This window comes from Alligator mississippiensis, chromosome 8, assembly GCF_030867095.1.
Source record: "Alligator mississippiensis isolate rAllMis1 chromosome 8, rAllMis1, whole genome shotgun sequence".
Classification (NCBI taxonomy): domain Eukaryota; kingdom Metazoa; phylum Chordata; order Crocodylia; family Alligatoridae; genus Alligator; species Alligator mississippiensis.
In genome coordinates, this window is record NC_081831.1 from 9859505 (window position 1) to 9878802 (window position 19298).

A 19298-nucleotide genomic window follows, 5' to 3' on the forward strand; every position below is an offset into this window, starting at 1 on the left:
TTGCCCTCCCCTTCCTGCCAGAGAGCCGGGTAAGGTGTGTGCACAACATGCGGGTTTATTAATCAGCCCTAAATTGAAGCGCTGTTTTTTAAAACCCACCACTTCAATTTAGGGCCCCCGCTTTGTCTACACAAGCCCTAACAGTGCAAATATTGCACAGCACCCTGGTGGAGATTCATCAGTCTAGTGGGACCTCTTGGCCGTTTGCACCAGATGGGCTGGTGTAATGGGTCAGGGGAAGGTTTTAGAGCGCACACATCCCTCCTCCCCTTTGTTTTATGTATCGGAGGCTTCATGAGTCTGTTTTTTTTCTTTGCATGGAAAGTCCCTGTAGGATCTGTGAAAACAAGGCTCTGGCACCAGGGTATATTCACATGTGTGGCAGACTGCAAATTCATGTGCAGTGACTCTGCACACTTCTTGTGGAAAGCTTTGCTTGAGCTGGTATATCATGCTGAGGTTTCTGGATCGAAGGAAGAGCAAGGCACCGGAGGTTGTCTCCCTAGCTGTGCTCTGACAGCAACTCCTCTTCCTTTCCCTTGATTTACTCAATGACTATGGGTCACTGCATTTCACCAATGGCTCCAACAGTGCTCTTGCCTTAGCTGAGATGTTTTAAGTAAATAGTTTTGATGCTGTATCTTATTTTGTGTCTTAAACTCCTTTTTACACTTGTAATGTTGATATCTGTTAAATAGAGAAGGGGCCGATACCCCTGGAATGCGTAGAGTGGTGCCAGGTTGTGCTCTCCTCTTGGAGCTGAAACAATTGCACAGGCATCCAATTATTTGGTACAAAGCCTTGATAATCTGGTTTTCTTACTCACCCCACACAACTGAGAGCAATGGCCTTTCTTTCCATACTAATGCAGAAAACTATGGCAAATATCTTACCTTTGTTGTTACTTCCTTTGATGTTAGAATTATTAACAACAGAATCAGTGTGGGTTATTGAGTATAATAAATGATTTACTTTTAGTATTCCCTCCATCCCAAAGACCATTGCAAGGTGCATATATGCGCACCTATTTGTCAATCCATCCAGCGTCGCCACTTCTGGGCATCTGATTAGCCGCCTAAAGCAAAACTATGTAACACTTTAATTTACAATCCAAGGGAACATTAAGTAGGTACCAAAATTATTTTTTAAGGAACATCCTTTACTCTTGCTTAATTACGGTATCTTTGATGATGGTGAAGACCTTGAAAATAAGTCTTATATGAAAAAGTTTACCAAGAGTAATACTGAGTACCCCTCAGGCTAGAGAACTGTTTTTGTGTGGATTTAAAATCAGCAGCCCCTCATGCTGGATTATCTTTATCTTCCTGTAGCTGTTTCCCTATAATAACTTGACCCCTTGAGTCATCCTCGTCTGCAGGTTGCACACAGAGGGTGCATCCAGAAGAGTGAGGTCGTGCGGTGTGGCACTGCAAACACCTTTGCAGCGCTACATACTGCACAGTCCAGTGTTCTCTGTGTTTCAGGGGCATGCTACCCAAGTGTGCACTGCACCATTTATTTTTCCCCGTGGGTTTTTTTGACCCCTGGATATTCAGGGGTCAAAAAAAAAAAACCCGCAAAAAGAAAAAAAAAGTGGCGCAGCACACAGGCGAGCAGTGCATGCTGCTGAAAAGCAGAGTCGGGCTGCCCGAAGCTGTGTTGTAGCTGCCGGCCAGGCTCCACGTTGCAGAATTGGCACAGCTGCAGCCCTGGGAGGACCCCAGGTAAGGCTGGTGGGGCCAGCCTCCCCTACCCCATCCGGGGCAACTTGCTGGCTGCTAAAGCCTGTGCGGCATGGGCATTCCCTGGGGAAAGGTAACTGCGGTACAAGGTGTGCCACTGCTACTTGTCCCCGGGGAACTAAATGTCCACGCACATCTGGACGTGCCCATGCTGGCTCCTGTCCTCTGACCTCCCAGGAAGAGCTTTTGGAACACACCCAATTAGGGGTCCCCCAGCACAGATCAGATCACAGGGTCATAGCTTTTCATAGATGTTAGGGTCGGAAGGGACCTCAATAGATCATCGAGTCCGACCCCCCAGTACCAGATTTATGAGATGCCAGCTCAAACTGGATCTAATTATGGCCATTACGATATTATGGTAGTGGAGCAGGGACTGTCATTTTTCTACATGTTTTACTGCATATAGCCCATTAAAGCCTTCCCTGTTTTGAGGTGAGGTCTCTAGACTACACTGGTAATAATGTCAAATGTACAGTGTAAAGAGTGCACAGTCCGGTAGCCCTTTCATTAAAATGTCTTGTATCTCAATAATTGACACGGACCTCAAATCCGCAAGAAAAATTCTGCATCCATATACCGCTGTGCGCTCTTATGACTGTTTGGCCTTTGTTGGGTTTCTGCTTTGACACAGCCAGTGTCATTAATTGATCTTGGCTTTACTTTTGTTTATGTTGTTTATAGTCAGTCACTTTAAAGAAAGGAGAAACCAATAACCATTTGTTACTGACTGAGCAGTGCAGAGAGGTCCTCTTGTATCCTGTTGTAGTTTGAGTGTCACATCCCTTTTTGTAATTTTTATTGACAGCGACACTTTTTTATTAGATTCTTGGAATTTTCCCAGGGGTAATTGTGTCCCCTGTATAAAAAGGTTTGATCTGAGAATGAGACTGCAAAAGAAAGCTGCTAAATCCAATGTATCACTGTAACGGCACGGTTGTTTTCAGAAACTGATAGCCGTCATGCAAAAGATTGAAAATATACCATAAGCAGCAGCAACATTTAAGTTAATGATACACTAGATAACTTTGGTTTCTATAATACTATGGATGAAGAGATGCTTTGAACATAAGCAAATATAGGAAGGTCAAGAATATACTGAAATATATGAAGGTCAAGAATATATATTGAATATATTGAAATTTTGGCTTCATCTTCTAGCATAATTATTGAAACCAAATGTTTGATGTTTTTATGTATTTTGTCCAGAGTGTGAAGACATTTTCTATCATGGTTGAGAGATTTTTACACTTCGGTGATATACTCTGGTGCAATTCTAATTAGTTTCACGACTAATAAGGGAATACATGGTCTTTTGATTAAGTCACTGTTTAAGACCTAAGAAGTTATTTTCCAGCTCTGCCAGAGATTTTGTTTTTTAATTTAGAGAAATCTCTTAATCTACAAACTTCAAACCTGAGTGGCTAAATATCTACTTCTAGCTCTATGTATTGACAGCTAAATAAGTGGCCCAATTCTTAGATCTGCTGGGTAGCCTCACATCACATTGAAGTAAAGCTTCATCAGTCATCTGGAAAAGGGGATGGAGTGCACCCTCAGCAAGTTTGTTGATGACACCAAGCTGAGGGGAGTGGTAGATACACTGAAGGGTAGGGTTAGGATTCAGAGAGACCTAGACAAATTGGAGGAACGGACCAAAAGAAATCTCGTGAGGTTCAATAAGGACAACTGTAGAGTCCTTCCATGCAAATTGCTCCATCCTGTACTTAGAATGGAACAATCCCATGCACCGGCACAGGTTGGGGAGCCAGTGGCTAAGCAGCAGCTCTGCAGAAAAGGACCTGAGGACAATAAGCTGAATGTGAGCCAACTGTGTGCCCTTGTTGTGAAGAAGGCTAATGGCATACTTGGTTGCACTGGTAGGAGTGTTGCCAGCAGATAGAGGGAAATTATTATTCCCCTCTGCACTGATGAGGCCGCTTCTGGAGTACCGTGTCCAGTTTTGTGCCCCCCACTACAGAAAGGATGTGGACAATTTGGAGAGAGTCCAGCACAAGGCAAAGAAAAATGGTTCGGGGGCTGGGGCACATGGCTTATGAGGAGATGCTGAGGGAACTGGACTTATTTTGTCTGGAGAAGGGAAGACGGGGAGGGATTTAATAGCATCCTTCAACTACAGTGTGCAAGAGCTGTGTGCATGGTCACAAAGAGATTGGAGCTAAATTGTTCTCAGTGGCAGCAGATGACAGAACAAGGAGAAGTGGTCTCCAGTTGCAGCTAGGGAAGTTTTGGTTAGAGATTAGAAAAAAAAAATCTCATGAGAAGAGTAGTGAAGCACTGGAACAGGTTACTCAGAGAGGTTGTGGAGTCTCCATCCTTGGAAGTTTTTAAGACCCAGATAGACAAAGCCTTTCTTGGATGGGATGATCTAATTGCAGATGGTCCTGCTTTGAGCAGGGGCGTTGGATGAGATGACCTCCTGAGGTCCCTTCCAACCCTCATTTTCTATGATTCTGTGAACATGACCCAGAGAATCTCAGTCTTTTTTGAAATCAGGACAGTTTCATTTAGGAGCCATCAGGTTTGAACATTTTGGTTATTACACTTCTGTGCTTGGATTTCCTATCTATAAAGTCAATATTATTGGTATTGTGATAGTCATTAGGAGCCTCAGCTATGGACAGAGGCCCTACTGTGTATGATAGTAAGACAGTCCATGCACCAAAGAGCTTAGAATACAAATGAGAAAGCTCCCCGTTTTCAGAGGGATGCTTTAAGACTAATTTTTTTAGTGCCTGTGATGCATATAGGTATTGCAATGGAGGTGTCATACATATACATCCCTATCACCACAGTATCTTGAATGATTTTGGTAAGAGGTAGGACTGCACTGCACCCCACAGTTTAAGGCATAGTCAGACCAAAAGTTGTATATTTTTCCTTTCACCCTTTATCTTTTATGGCAATGTATTGCCATATCCGTTTTTTTACTGACTGTGTTATTCCAGATAGCAGAAGATTTTTACCAAGATGATTGTCTGTCTGATGAGCGCTGAATTTCCCAGACTGATGAACTGGCTGAGCACCATTACCATTATGACTTTAAGGAGAAACAAATCAACCAGATTCCTGAACCCTACCCCCAAATTTTAGCGCAGTTAAAGGAAAACTGGAGCACTCTTGTCTAGACGTGTACAGTACATGCTTTTCCAGAGGGGCACGATATCGCCTTTCCTTCAGGATTTCTCCCCATCTTCGGTGGCACATAGCCAATCTCTAGTGATATGATATCTACTGCCATCTTTGTGACTCCCTGATAAAGAGCTTTGATTGCTTCTACACAGACGGCTTTTGCAGACAGTGATTTATAGAAACTGTTGTGCTCCACATGTTCCACAAGACAAAATACACGACAAATAAATCCTTTGTATCCAGAAACCAAAGCCAACAGCAACAAAGATACTTGTGTCTGTTATCTAAAGGCAGCCCAAGAAACTATAGCAACCCTACCCAAGAAAACCAAAGCATTTTCTATAAGGATACAAAGGCAGAAACAGCACATGATGGAAATTCAAGTGATAGCCCATTGCAAACTTAGTCTTTTTTATTTCTACCTTTAAGGAGATTACAGTCCCAATACCGTCAAAGGCATACGCACTTGTTAAGCTTGATTCACATGAATAATCTCTTTGGCTGCAGTTGGACTGTATATGTGTTTTTGTACACATGTACAGTCAAGTGCATTCTCAGGGTTGGGGCCAAAATTATGAAGAAAAGTGGGACACACTTTTGAGATTTCTCTCTCAATTGCAATCTAGCTGTTGTAGTTTGGAATTTAAAAAAGGTTAGTTAACAGTATTTCTGTGTATACAGGTGTACGTTATGTGCTAAGAGATGCTGTGGGTGCCTCTATCCATTGAAACATAGCAACAAGATACAGAGAAATATAAATCGGGGCCTATTAATACTAACTGTATTACCAGAGTGTTTAGCTGCACAAAAGAATGGCAAAGTTCTGGCTTTTCACCAGATGTTGCAAATCTGCAAAGAGAACCAGGTTCATTGTGACAGCCACAGTGGGGCATGTGTGCCTCGTTAAGACCACCTGAGCAGGAGGGTGGTAGAGTAGCCCTGAGGGAAAACTGGAGAGGTTCATGCTTCTTGTGCCCCAGAAAGGAGAATTTTAGGTTACAGCTTGATGATCTTAACTTGAACTGCTCCTGGCAATATGTTCAAAGGTAAGTGTAGCCTTTTTGGGGAGCAGTTAAGAGCTCAGGCACTTGCAAATCAAATAGCATGAGACAGTATTTGGCAAGCGACATGCTGCATTTTTATATTCAATTTTAAGACCTCTAATGCCATAACCCTATGGTGGATAGGATGGGTATAGGAAGCAGTTCAACTGTTATGAGGAAGGACAGTCTTTATTGTTTGGTAGTTCACCGTTGCCTCTTCCCTCTCAAAGTTTGAGACCGCTCTTGGGTAGAAAATAAGGAAAAGTGCAATATTTTTAAGGTAAAAATGACACACAGGTATGTAGAATAAGCATAATTTGGGAAGCTGGAGAGTGACTGTTACTTGGAGAAGAATATGTAATCATACTACTCATCATCACTACCTCCTTAGTTCATGCACTGTTGTCCAAGAAACCTCATTCTTACTTTTGTGCTTTTGTGTATGGCTTCAAATTTGTAAGATTAAATCTGGACATCTGATTCATTCACACTAGCAACTAGGGTAATGAACATCTGAAAGTAATGCATTTTGTTTATCATTTGTTGAATTTATTTCAGAAATGTAAAAGTCCTGGTAGTTTTGTGATATGCAGAGAGGAGTGGCAATTTGTTAACAGATTCCCTTCCCCTCGAATTGTGCATTGAGCAGTGCAGTACTTATATTCTTCATTGTTTCCCTTCTGCTCAGAGGAGGCAATGTTTTGATGATGCTTGTATGAAGCAAAATGACCTTCTTTGAGAATCGCTTAGTAATTACTTGGGATGCAAGGCACTGAATTAATGTACAAAATATTGTAATGAACTAGATAACATTAAATTACATAATTATATTCTTGTCCTATCTTGGATGGGTTCTGAACTATTCTCCTGTGTTTCATAGGCTCTGTGTTGCAAACAGAGGCTTGTATATGATTTATGCTGGACTATCTGAGTTCTGGCCTCAGCATTTCCATGAAATCTTGGGTGTCCGTAGTATGGAGCATTGCCAAAGCCATGCAGTGATAGATGGCAGAGGATAATTCATCTGTTGAAGCTTTCAAAAGTATTTATACTGAGTTTTGTTTCTCTGTTTTGTTTTAGTTTAACATTTTCTTTTGTTCTTTCCTTTTTAAGCTCAACAGAATTCACCAAAAATCCATGAAGGCTGGTGGGCGTATAAGGAGGTGGTCCAGGGAAGCTTTGTTCCAGGTAAGCACGGCTTTAAAAATCCAAGCTTTTAGTAAATCATTTTGCTCTGATAGCGGCACCATTTTGTCCGTGTATTACAGGGGGTGAATATACATATGTAAATGCTGGTACATTACAAAAAATAGCATGAAGCTTTTGTTGGCACATTAGCTGAAGACCTTGGCTGTCTTTTTTCTAATAGGTGGTGTACAGTTATCGGTGAGACTCTTGCTATCACTTGGTGTTGAGTGATCTTTAGCTACTTTTTTAAAATGTGCACCTAGATTGACTTGTCGTTCAGTTGTGAAAAAAGCAGGTGAAGGGTGGGGGGCATCTCACAGTAGGTGGCCAGCAAGGCAGGTTCCTACAAATAGTGAACCAACAAGGGAACAACAACAAAACCTAACATGCAAGCTCCCAATTATTTTTCTTCACATAACAAGGAACAATGGGGAAAGTGCTCCATATCTACGTTCCTTAATTGAGATAAGGCAGCCTCACTAGGGATTTATATTACAGGCTGTCCTCGGACATAAGACGTGGTTTTCAGGAACCAATTGTGTCATAAGTCAAAACTTTCTAACTCGGAACCAGTTTTCTCAGAAGAAACAATGTTATAAATGGGGGATTGGTTCCTGAACCAAGGCCCGATACCCTATTTTCACAAAAAATACCCCAGAATTTTGTACTTGATCAATTATAGATGAGTAATACAGCTACATTAATGTATTTATATTGTAAATAGCAGTCATATCGATTTGGAAGGACTTCTTTGAGGTGACTGCTGGACTTTTTGAAGGGCTCTTGGTTGGGGTGTTGAAGGGCTCTTGACTGGAGTCTTAGGAGTCCTGGCTGCAGGTTTTTCTGGAGTCTTGTCTGCTTGCTTAAAGAAAGCGTCCAAGGAAATTTGGACAGATGTTCTCCAGGGAGATGGGTGACACAGCAAACTTGTTAACTGGCATAGCATTGCATCGGATCAAGTGTTGTAAAGTCTAAACTGACATCAGAAAGTTGAAACAGGGTGTCCATTTATAAACGTTGTAAGTGCGAAACATTGTAAGTCGAGGACTGCCTGTATTGTTACTGAATGGGAGCGTACGCTCGACTAGCCATACCTACTTCTACAGCTCTCCCCAAATGGATACTCTCCAGGATGCTGGGCTGGGAGTCTGCAAGCTTCCCTTGGTCTGAATAAGCGGCATTGCTTTCTCTTGGCCTCTCGAGCAAGTTTCTGGTACGCAAGCTCTTTGTCTGTTATCTTCCATGAAAATAGGACCTCTTATCCCCCCCAGGCTTGTCCCCAGGCTTCTCAGTAGCTTAATTGCATCCTTTCCAAGACATCCAACCTTGTAGGATGTGCTAGGTGTAACAGACAAACAATGCTAACTTTGAATGGGTTTCAAAACCCCACCACTCTTTAGCTGGCCCAAGAAACAAACTTATGTAGACAAAACGACCCACACACCTCCCCAAATTTCCTCGCCACACTTGAATATTCTTTGGGCTTTGGCCAAAACCTCCTAAGGACCTGAGGATTCCCCTCCTGTATATGATTTCTGTTAAATGATCAAGTTTCTCTCTTCTGCAGCACGTCTCCTGCTTCTCTGGTTTGTTATACAGTTAAATTGGATTCCTCTTCTGCAAATGAATGCTCTTCTGTATTTTTTTTCCACTGACTAAAGTTCCTGTTTCCCTCTTAGTTCTCCAAAGTCCCTTCAGCTTCCCTGCCCTCCCTTTCCATTTTGCACAAACCATCCTTGCTGGATTAGTGTACCTAGGTTGTAGCCATTTCACTGCCCTAAAGTGCTCTTCCTTGAATGGGAGCTGTCGAGGTCCAGTGACCCTCCACTATGAAACTTCCCGGATGGCACGTGATTATTTCAACAGCAATACAGCAATTCTGTAATCTGGAAGTTGTAAACTATATGTAGACACATGCCCCAATTTGTCAGACCAGATGTCACCCAGACACAAAACACAGCAGTTGAAATAGGATAAAACTTTTGCGGAGACCCATATGCTAAGACACTGGGAGTAACTTAAACTGAATGGTGAGGTTAATTTTTCTTCCTGTTACCTCTTGTTCATTATGAGAGTGCTTTGAGACTGTTCATTGAGGGAGACGTACGTGAGATTTGGTGAGAAAGCAGAAATGGAAACTATGGGATGCATTTATGTATTCTGTTAAATGTGAACTGTTGGGCCAAACAGCCTGGGGAAACTGCCCGTGTCTACTTTGAAAGAGTGAGAAGTCCCTGTAATGATGGGAAGAATGCAATGCAATCGTCTGAAATTGGTGCTCTAGTTACTAGCTCAGTAGGACTGGAGAATTAATAGTGATGTAGGGCAGATCAGGTAGGGATAATAGATATGGCAAGTTCCACCACCTTAGACAGTCAGTTTGGTTGAAGGCATATAGCACTAGTTCTCAACCTTTTTTAGACTTGAGGCAGTGTTTGGAAATTGTCCGCTCTTTGTTTTCACTTGTTTTTGACTCCGAAAAGATATAAGAGCAGTTTTGAGATGCCGAGAACTCAGCAAGATCACAGCAGGCCAGGGTGTTTTTACTCTATGTATTCCTGTTTGAAATGTGTGGATTTATCTTGCAGTCATGTTTGCATATCTGACAGTGCACCCCTTAAAAAGCTCTCAAAGCACCCTGATATTTAATATATGGTAAAATGCTAGCTGTTATTGTTACTGCTAATAGGATATTTTTTTCTAAGCTTTAGAACAATTATTTTAAGCGACCAAAATGTGCATCCCTTCCCTTCTTTGAGGGCATCAGTGTGTAGATAAGCCAATGCTTTATATTATGAATGTAACATGAATAATTCTGCATGGGCTTTATTTCCTTGTCTGTCTAGAAAATAGCAAATTCAGTTTTGTGCGAGCTTTCACAAGAATTTTGAAATTTGGTCTCATGTCATATTATGCCATTGTTACCAGGTCACCTGTGATTTGGTGATAAGATTAGAAAAGACACACCCCAGATGGTGCTAAATTATTTTGACATGAGGCTATGGCACAAATGAGATGAAGATTAAGATAGGGGATTTGGGAATGGAAAAATGTGTGGCATAAAGAGCTGTGCCCATGGTCATATAAACATGATTACATGCTGATACGGTTTGAAGCAGGTTCTTGGATTTATTTGAAATTGCTTTTGGACTGTCAAGGACATTGAAGTGTATTATTCTGCGTGCTTAGTTGCTCAGGTCAGTAATGGAAAACAGTCTGGAAGATATAACAACCTGTTTTCAGCAGGAAACTTCAACTTCACTTTCTCTACTAAGCCTGAATTTGCCAGACAACTTATAGATGCCTAACAGTTTTTTTTCCCCTGTTGATATATATGTGGAAGATGGAAAGAACGTTTGCTTCTCTGCCCTTTCTAAATACTTCAGTTTAAATGCTCTGGTTGAAATTGCTAATAAATGAAATCATGTTATTTTAATCTGACGTTAGGTAATGCCGTAGCATCCTCGTAAGGGTAAAGTTTCAGTCTTTTAAGACCTCAAGATCCTGACAACATGCTAAACATCCTGAAGAGTCAGGAGGAAATGACTGCAACTAAAACTTGAAGAAGTCAGAGAGTCTTCTGGAAGTCCAAGCCTATTTCCCACATCCTTTAAGTTATCGAAAAATGTGAAATATTGGACATAAGCAGGAATGTGCAGTTAAGATAAAGTCCCAGAAGAAAATTATAAATTGTTAAATAGTTCACTGAAATAGCCAGGCTGGAAATTGAATTGGCTCAGCCCACTCTGATGTACTTATTGAAAGGCTGCCCCGATTCCTTCTGAAATTTGAGCGCTCTAGCCAGGCCCGCTGCAAAAACCTCGTTGTGCGTTCTTGCAAAAGTACCAATGATCTTGCTTTCAAAAGGATGGTATCTTTGGCTTCTCAGTCCTATTGGTGTTTTTTCCCAGTAAATCTGTTGCACCTAGGTCTCTGAATAGCTTTTGAAAATGGGATTTAAGCTTCTAAAAATACATCGAATCATTTGAAATTTTCATCTTGTATTGGATCTTGTTGGATGTTAATACAGTACAAAAGCTCAGTGTCACTGTGTTTATGATTTCATATGTTGATGCCTACAGATAAGCCCGTTAATCACACATTTAAGTGCCTGCACTGATATAAGAGAGTTGGCCTCCCTCTCCAGTTCCAGGCACCAGTAGTTTCCTTCAGCTTCAGTTCAAGTGCTTCAATGAGCGCTGTGTTTCATTATGTTTAAGTAGAGGATTCACATTCATGCTCGAAGTCCTACCCAGGCTGGTCTCTGAATACTTCAGAGAACCATATTTAAGTTCTAGTTTAGCCTCAGATAATGACAAACTATTTTGGCTATGTGCAAAAAACACTTTGCTCCCTTCACAGAAACAATGAATTGCTGTTAAGATTTTAAAATTAAGCAGATAAAAAAGTGGAAGTGCTGCAAAATTTTAATTTAATTCAGAAGCTAATTTATATTCAACGTGAATGACTAGACAGAAATGGGGAAAGGCTGCTTTCTATTTGCATAATGATAATACGACTTGTAGTATTGCACACTTTTGAATATACTCTTTCCAGCATATGTGTTTAAAGAGAACTTTTCACATTTGTTACCGCAGTTGCAAGTCTGAGAATAATAATGTTTTTTCACTTAATGAGCATGGGGGTTAAGCAGAGCAGGGAGGTTTGCTGGTGGCTTGCAAGCATTTTTGGTGTAGCAGACACTATAACGAATACCTCTGAGCCATAATTCTGTCATCATCCTCTTCACCCTAGATATAAAAGCATAGCCTTTGTGGTATTTCTGTGTATCGGGTCCATCGATTCTGTACGTGCTTCCTTCCCTGCAGGTCTTTCATAGCCTGGCAAAAAGGGTTTGGGGAAAGGCAAAGCAAAGAATGCATCAGGTCTGACATGTGGGGCTGTGGCCATATAAATCCACATGCCAGAGCACCAGCTTGATCCTGCAGCTTCTCTTAGATCTTATGGGTGTAATAGCAGCATATATGTTTGGTCACAGTTTTGCTCAGAGGAGACACTCCTACAGTCATGTTGTCCAGTAGCAAGAACATTGGTCCTGTGAAACCTGGGTTCAAGTGCATTCTCTACTGCAGCCTTCCTGTGTGATCTTGGACAAGTTGCATAATAGCTCATTTTCCAATAGATAAAATGGGGGTAAAAATGCTTTCCTACCCCCACAGGGTACCGTGGTCAAAACTATCCTAAAGGTTGTGTGATGTTTAGATAATACAGCAATATGGGCTATTTAACTATGTAAGATGGACATGGAATTGGAAGGAAATCCAGTATTTAATCCTGTATGAGAAAAAAATATATATTCAAAAACGACCGGTCCTTGATAATTAGGTTTCTCTTTGGAGGAAAAATCTCCCTTCAACTTCCAGTTTCTTCATCTTTGCCTCTCTGACAGGTACACACTGCTTTGCATAGCATGTAGTACCACTGTTACCGTTAGCTAAGGCGGGGAAGGTCATGTATTTGTTATACCAGTCAGTACAGCAATACCTAGTCCAATAGTGGCACGGTAGCAGTGTTTTCCATCTCGTCTCGGTGGCTGTGTCTCTGCCTGATGGTAGAATAACCACTCTGATTTAGTGCAACAATTGAGCCTGCAAAGAGAATATCCCTTAATCTTTCTTCCTGAATTCTCTCTATATAGAGAAAATGTGGTCAGGTGGTTAAGAAACAAAATGGGGAAAAGCTGGAGATCTTCATCCTGGTCTTGAAGCCTGCCATTGGTTTTCCGGGATTTATTTCTCAAACAAAGTCCAGATGGCACTGTTAGATCATCTCAGCCGACTCTCCTTTCGACACAGACCGACTTCCATTTACGCCTGGATCTGTCTTGGGTATGACTGCAGCAGATCTCACAGAAAAGCATCCCGTCTTTGAACATTTTGGGAGATAAAGAGTTGCGCATCCTACAGTCCATATCACTTGTCCTTGTCAATGCTGCACTGTCCACTTAAAAAAAAAAATGGTTGTCGTTCAGGCTTTACAAACTTTGCAGCCCTGTCGCCAGGTCTGAAGAATGAACCACATGCCCGTATATAATTATTACTGGAGCACGAATAACAGTATTTTGTAGAAGCCAGTATATTGGAACACTCTATTTTGAGCGAGTGATTGAGTTCAATTTCTGGAAATTATTCACTTATCGATTTAGTTCTTTGGGTAATACAGATAAATAATGTTGCAGTTTTGCTGATCGCCTAAAGGTAAATTGGACGAAGTAAATTTAATGTCAGAAGTTTGTTTGCCCTACTCCTACTTATCTCCATGCTAGAACATATCAAACAATTTTAACTGACTGGGACTATTGTAAGCTGTTTTATGTATTTACCTGTCTTTAGATATAAATCTAAATATGCTTGATTTCAGGAACAGATGGGAAAATAACTTGGTAATAGTGGAACATTTTTTTATAATGAGCCAGACCTTCAGAGACATCCCCAAAGTAATCCTCTGCTCACTGTTTGTACTACCTACATTTTATTTAGAGTGACAATGCACCGGAGCCTGATCTTACAGTTATTAGGCAGATTTCACATTGAAGGCCATTAAGGATGCACATCCAGGGCGGGGAAAAACAGACCATTTGTGTTGAAAAAAGAAATCTCCAAGTCTTATTTCTTATCAATTTCCTTTTAAAAAATAATCAAAGCCAGCCAAATCAAAGTGTTAGTCTACATCCAAGCCTCTCATGAATGCCTTGCAATTTAAAAGTGGAACTAAATATTAATTGATGAGAAATGAGTCAGAAATAAGAATAATTTTACTCTTAGTTGAGCGATTCCTTAATTAAGGCCTTAAGCAATCAACATGGTGTGTGTTTTATTATAGACTGACAACAGAAACCCAATGGGATTCCTTGCAGAATTACAAGGTCTGGAGACCTGCTAGAAGTGAGCATACAAATTAGAGTGAATATTAAATAAAACATATATAATTATTAGAAAAGCCAAAAAATCAGGCTGTAACAGTTTGGGGGAAATGAGAGCTCCAGCTTGGGGATTTCACCAAGAGTATTACTCACTGTTCTCAAGATTTCAAATATAAGGATTTTCAGTAGGAGAGGCTTGGTTGATTTGAGCAACTACATGGTACGTGGAGGACAGAGGCAGATTTTTCTGATAACCAGGCTAGGTTGCTGATTTGTGAACAGTTTGTGACCTTTGTGGGAGTAATGGGCGCTTAGTATGTTGTTGGATTGAGCCTCGATGTAAGTGAAAAAAATCAGTAGTTTACTTTGATGTGGATTAGCTAGAGTTTGCACAGCAATCATTGGACTGCCACTATGTCAGAACCAGAATGTGTGTGACCACCGTTGTTGTCTCATTTCAGCTGGGAGGTTTGCTCTTCTCTCTGTTGAGTTAAGTACTGGAAAGACCTTATCATAATGGTGTAATTTTACAAACAGATCTGAGAGTCTGAGCAAGTGGAAGGACTTCTTGGTTTGATAACCTTTGGATTGACCGTATTCCCAGTGTCTTGCTTTCTGTGACTTATGGAATGACTCCATTAAATCTGAGAAAAAATACCAACCATTTTCATTTTGTCAAGAGGCAGAGTAGAGTCCAATATTGACAGCAAGCTTCTCCTGCCAAAAGTATAAAGCCAGTTGATGTTCCTGGTAAGTAATTATACATGCAAATGGCATACTGTTGGTTGACCTTAATGTTGTTTAGTGGCATGGTGTAGCTAGCACAGCGCGCACACAATTTGACATTTGAGGTCTCTTATCTCTGCACAGGACTGCAGGGTTTTCACATGCCTTCGCAGCTATCTAGTAGGAATGAGGCAGTGGGTTTTAGCCTGTTAAAGCCTTACAAGCATTATGTTCCAAGAGCACAGAGTCCAAAATATGGGCTTGTCTTGTTAATTGTGATGGATTTTTTCTGATTGGCAGCAGTACTACACCAGCTCATAGAAGATACGCATCTTTGGATATGCATCTTATGCTCATTGGATAGGCATCTAGCTGGGGTCATCTAGACCCAGCACTCTTTCCTGCCTATGCAGGGGGTCGGACTCGAGGATCTATTGAGGTCCTTTCCGACCCTAACATCTATGAATCTATACCTGTCCGTCCTCCCCAAGCCACGCTCCCACATACTCTCCATATTATATTGTGTAGCAGTTGCAATAATAATGGCAAAAAGTAGTTTGTCACCAAAGCAGGGCTGTGGAACTGATCCTAAATGTGAAGCTATACATGTAATTATATCTTCTTTTTTATTTTTGCAAAAGCTCATGCCAAATTGCTATATAACACATTAGGTGTCACCAGGTGTGTTTGCAGGACACGATATGGCACACTAGCAACAAGCTACTGTGGCATAGCTCATTGCTACCGCGTAGTAGTGTTGCTGGGCACTAACTGTGCAGTAGTTATGAGCTACTGCACAGTGTCGGGGGGAAAAATGTGCAGCAGAGGTACTGCACAGTAACACTGGTTAATGCACAGTCATTTAGTACTCGCTTCTGCAGGTACTAAATGATTACACAGTAACAACTGTGCAATCCACTGCACATGTAGACGGAGCCACTTTTACTCATTTATTAGGATGTACAGTGCACATATACCAACCATCTTTTGTGTGTGTGTTTTCATAGAGTACCAAGTAAATGAGCCCTGCCTCACTAAAGGTATTTTACATATGAATTTAGGTCTCTTTGTTGCTTCAGTAACTCTTTGATGCTTTGTTAACAACCTACATAATGGGTTATTAGCAAGGTTGAACCCTGGACTTCTCATATTCGTTGTCAGAAGTAGGCTGCATTGGCAGGAGTGTCGCCAGCAGATCAAGAGAAGCGATTCTTCCCATCTATTCAGCACTGGTGAGGCCCCATCTGGAGTCCTGTGTTCAGTTTTGGGTCCCTCACTACAGAAAGGATGTGGGCAAATTGGAGAGAGTCCAGCAGAGGGCAGCAAAAATGGTTGGGGGGTTGGGGGACATGACTTGTGAGGAGAGGCTAAGGGAACTGGGTTTATTTAGTCTAGAGAAGAGAAGACTGAGGGTGGACTTAATAGCAGCCTTCAACTACCTGAAGCGGGGTTACAAAGAGGATGGAGCTGGACTGTTCTCGGTGGTGGCAGATGACTGAACAAGGAGCAGTGGGCTCAAGTGGCAGCAAGGGAAGTTGAGGTTAGATATTAGGAAGAATTTTCTCACTAGGAGGGTAGTAAAACACTGGACCAGGTCACCCAGAGAGGTGGTGGAAGCTCCATCCTTGGAGACTTTCGATACCCGGCTAGACAAAGCTTTGGCTGGGATGATCTAGTTGGGAATGATCCTGCTTTGAGCAGGGGGTTGGACTAGATGTGACCTCCTGAAGGTCTTTCCAACCCTCACTTTCTATGATTCCAAGTACAGAACACAACCATTTAAAAGCACGGGCTACTTGGACTAAAAGAATAAATCAGGTCTCTAACCGTTCTAGTGGGCTTTTCCCACTTCGTATTGTAGGCAGCACAATTTTTGGTGGTATTTTTTTATAGGACCAACTGTACTGCTTTGTTAATCACCTGCCATGGGATCTCCATTGCCATACAGTCTGAGAACAAAACAGTACTTGCTGTACAGGAACTGTGATTCTTGCCTATGTTATAGCCTTGTAGATCCTATGAAGTAGTCTTGCCCAGCGCCCAGTCTTCCAAAACAGCGCCCTTGAATTGTGGAGGAGAGTTATGGCAAATCTGTCTTTATGCCTTCATGTGGACACATGAACGATGCTATTCCAGAACATACAATGCATCTACAAAGGGGCTGGCACTGAGAGCCATGTCTTGAAGAACAACAATTACTGAAGAGCGAGTAACTATTCTTTCTCCAAATATAGCTACAACTTTTATTCCTAAATGTTCTCCCAACCCAGTTGGAACTCATAGATAAAAGATATTTCAATGGCAAAAAAAAGCCTTCATGCAATCATATATAGGTTCATCATGTCAAGATGAATGCATCCTCTTAAGTTTATGTTAAAGGCAGCATCATCCATATATTTCTGTGCGCAGGTAATGACCTCAGGAGTATCATTGTGAGATTAGTCTTTGACATCACCTAATACTTTAAAGACCTGTTTTACACTAAAAAAAGACAGATATATAATGTTAGGAATCTCTTTTTTTTCAAACCTGATTATACAAAGAAGCTGTTCTGTGTAGACACTGAAAACGCATGAAAACTTTTTTTTTCTCTTGTACTCGGACAGCCTGATATAGAGTTTTAAAAATCTGGAACCCTTGTCCAGGATTCGAAGTGATTGATTTTGACAGTATTTTCAAAATTTCTGAGAAAGGTATGTCAGGAAAATGGCAAGGTTTCTGAACTTCGATGGTGGGAGGGGAAGAGGAGATGGGATGCTTGGAAGTAGAGCAAATCCTGATCTGACCTCCATAGTATTTGAACCTTTTCTAGCACCCTTTGAAAACAGGCATTATGTACGAAACAGGTGTCTAACTGATGCACAGAGAGATTTCGTAATTTGAAGTCTGACACAGATCTGTGGCAGAACTTGGTACATTATGCACAAAATCATCTTTCCTGCCTGATATCAGTTACACTAGTATGAACTCAGAGTGATTGCTCCCATGCATCATCAATAAATTGATCAGTGAACTGATCAATGTAATTTAGGGAGTTAAGGTGCAGAAAATATTCACTGTTTTAACAAGAGCATGAAGATAAACTGAATCTTTTAAATCCTGGCCAAAGAAGTTACCGTATTTCACAGTGTGTAAGCTGAGGTTGAAGCCCAATTTTTAATTCTTAAAATTCAGCCTCGACTTATACACCGTATCGCCGTCCTCTGTGAGCAGCGCTGGGCTCTGTGCTCGACTTATACTGGCCCCTGCACACCCTCACTGCGGGCTGGGCACCTGGGGGAGTGGACACATGCCATAGCACTGCTTGCAGGGGCCAGGGCCAGGTTCAGCACTCTGTTGGCATGGACTCACCCCTTGCAAGCAGCGCTGCCTGGGCTGTGCCAGCCAAACAGCAAGCCCAGCACTGCTTTCAGGGGATGGGGCTGCCCCACCTGAGTGCTGAGCCTGGCCCTGTCTGCTGTGAGTGGCACTGCCAAGTGCTGAGCCCAGCTCTGTCCCCTGCAAGTGGCGTTGCTGAGCACTGAGCCCAGCTATGTCAGCTGAGCACCAAGCCCGGTGCCACTTGCAGGGGACGAGGCCGGGGTTGGCGCCCAGCAGCACTGCTCACAGCAGACAGAGTCGGGCTCGGTGCTCAGGTGGTCCATCCCCATCCCCCGTGAGCGGCGCTGCCTGGGCCGCGCCAGCCAAGTACTGAACATGACCCCATCTGTTGTGAGTGGCGCTGCCAATCACTGAGCCCAGTTGTGCCAGCTGAGTGCTGAGCCCAGCGCCACTCACAGGGGCTGGGGCTGGGCTCTGTGCTCAGCAGCACCACTCGTAGCAGACAGGGCCAGGCTCAGTGCTTGGCTGGTGCAGCCCCATCCCGTGTGAGTGGTGCCAGGCTTAGTGCTCAGCTGGCAAAGCCCAGGCACGTGTCCTACGAGCAATGCTGCAGCACATGTCCACCCCGCAGGTGCCCAGCCAGCAATGAGGGCACGCGGGGGTTGGTATAAATCAACCCCATATTTCTGATCCAAAAAGTGAGGTAGACTTATACACCAGCTCGACGAAATTCCTAACTTTTTAGTTCAGAAAAATGGGGTCGACTTGTACACTGCATTCTTATTTTTCCTATAATCTTCCACTGTAGGAATTATAAATTGTAGGGCTTGGGACCACACCAAAAAGCCCACTCTTGTTTTGACATCCGGAACTGTTCAAGTAAATTACAGCAGTATTCCTCTTAACCGGAAGAGAACTGAGGATGCAGATGTTCTCTGCCATGGCCATCGTTCCTGGCTGTGCAGAAGAGGGAATACAGTACTTCATGGGGCTTGTATTTGCTAAGATAAGCAGTGTCAGAAGTTGGATCCACTTCCTTCCCTCGAAAAGAGAAGTTGTCACCCTGTGAGGCATTAGGTATGGGGAATATAGCTTAGTGCAGCGTTTCCCAACATTTTCCAGCCCAAGGCACGCTTACATTAATAAACATTTTCCACGGCACACCGGTTAAGGCACTCCCTGTCCTCGTACATCAATTTTGCTGCATGCCTATTCATTCTGATGGCACATTTTTGTGCCACG

The 19298-nt window shown here is 42.3% G+C and overlaps 1 protein-coding gene across 3 annotated transcripts in view; it reads left to right on the plus strand.

Annotated features, from left to right (window-relative positions):
- CA10 (carbonic anhydrase 10) overlaps positions 1-19298 on the plus strand; it is a 352521-nt gene that overhangs the window by 58626 nt on the left and 274597 nt on the right. For 2 of the 3 annotated variants that reach the window (XM_059732087.1, XM_014601951.3), the window contains one exon: positions 7052-7126. In XM_059732087.1, the coding sequence (XP_059588070.1) occupies positions 7052-7126 (75 nt within the window). Of the gene's footprint in view, positions 1-5874; positions 5942-7051; positions 7127-19298 lie in introns of those variants that run through there. The other variant, XM_059732088.1, reaches the window with a different exon arrangement.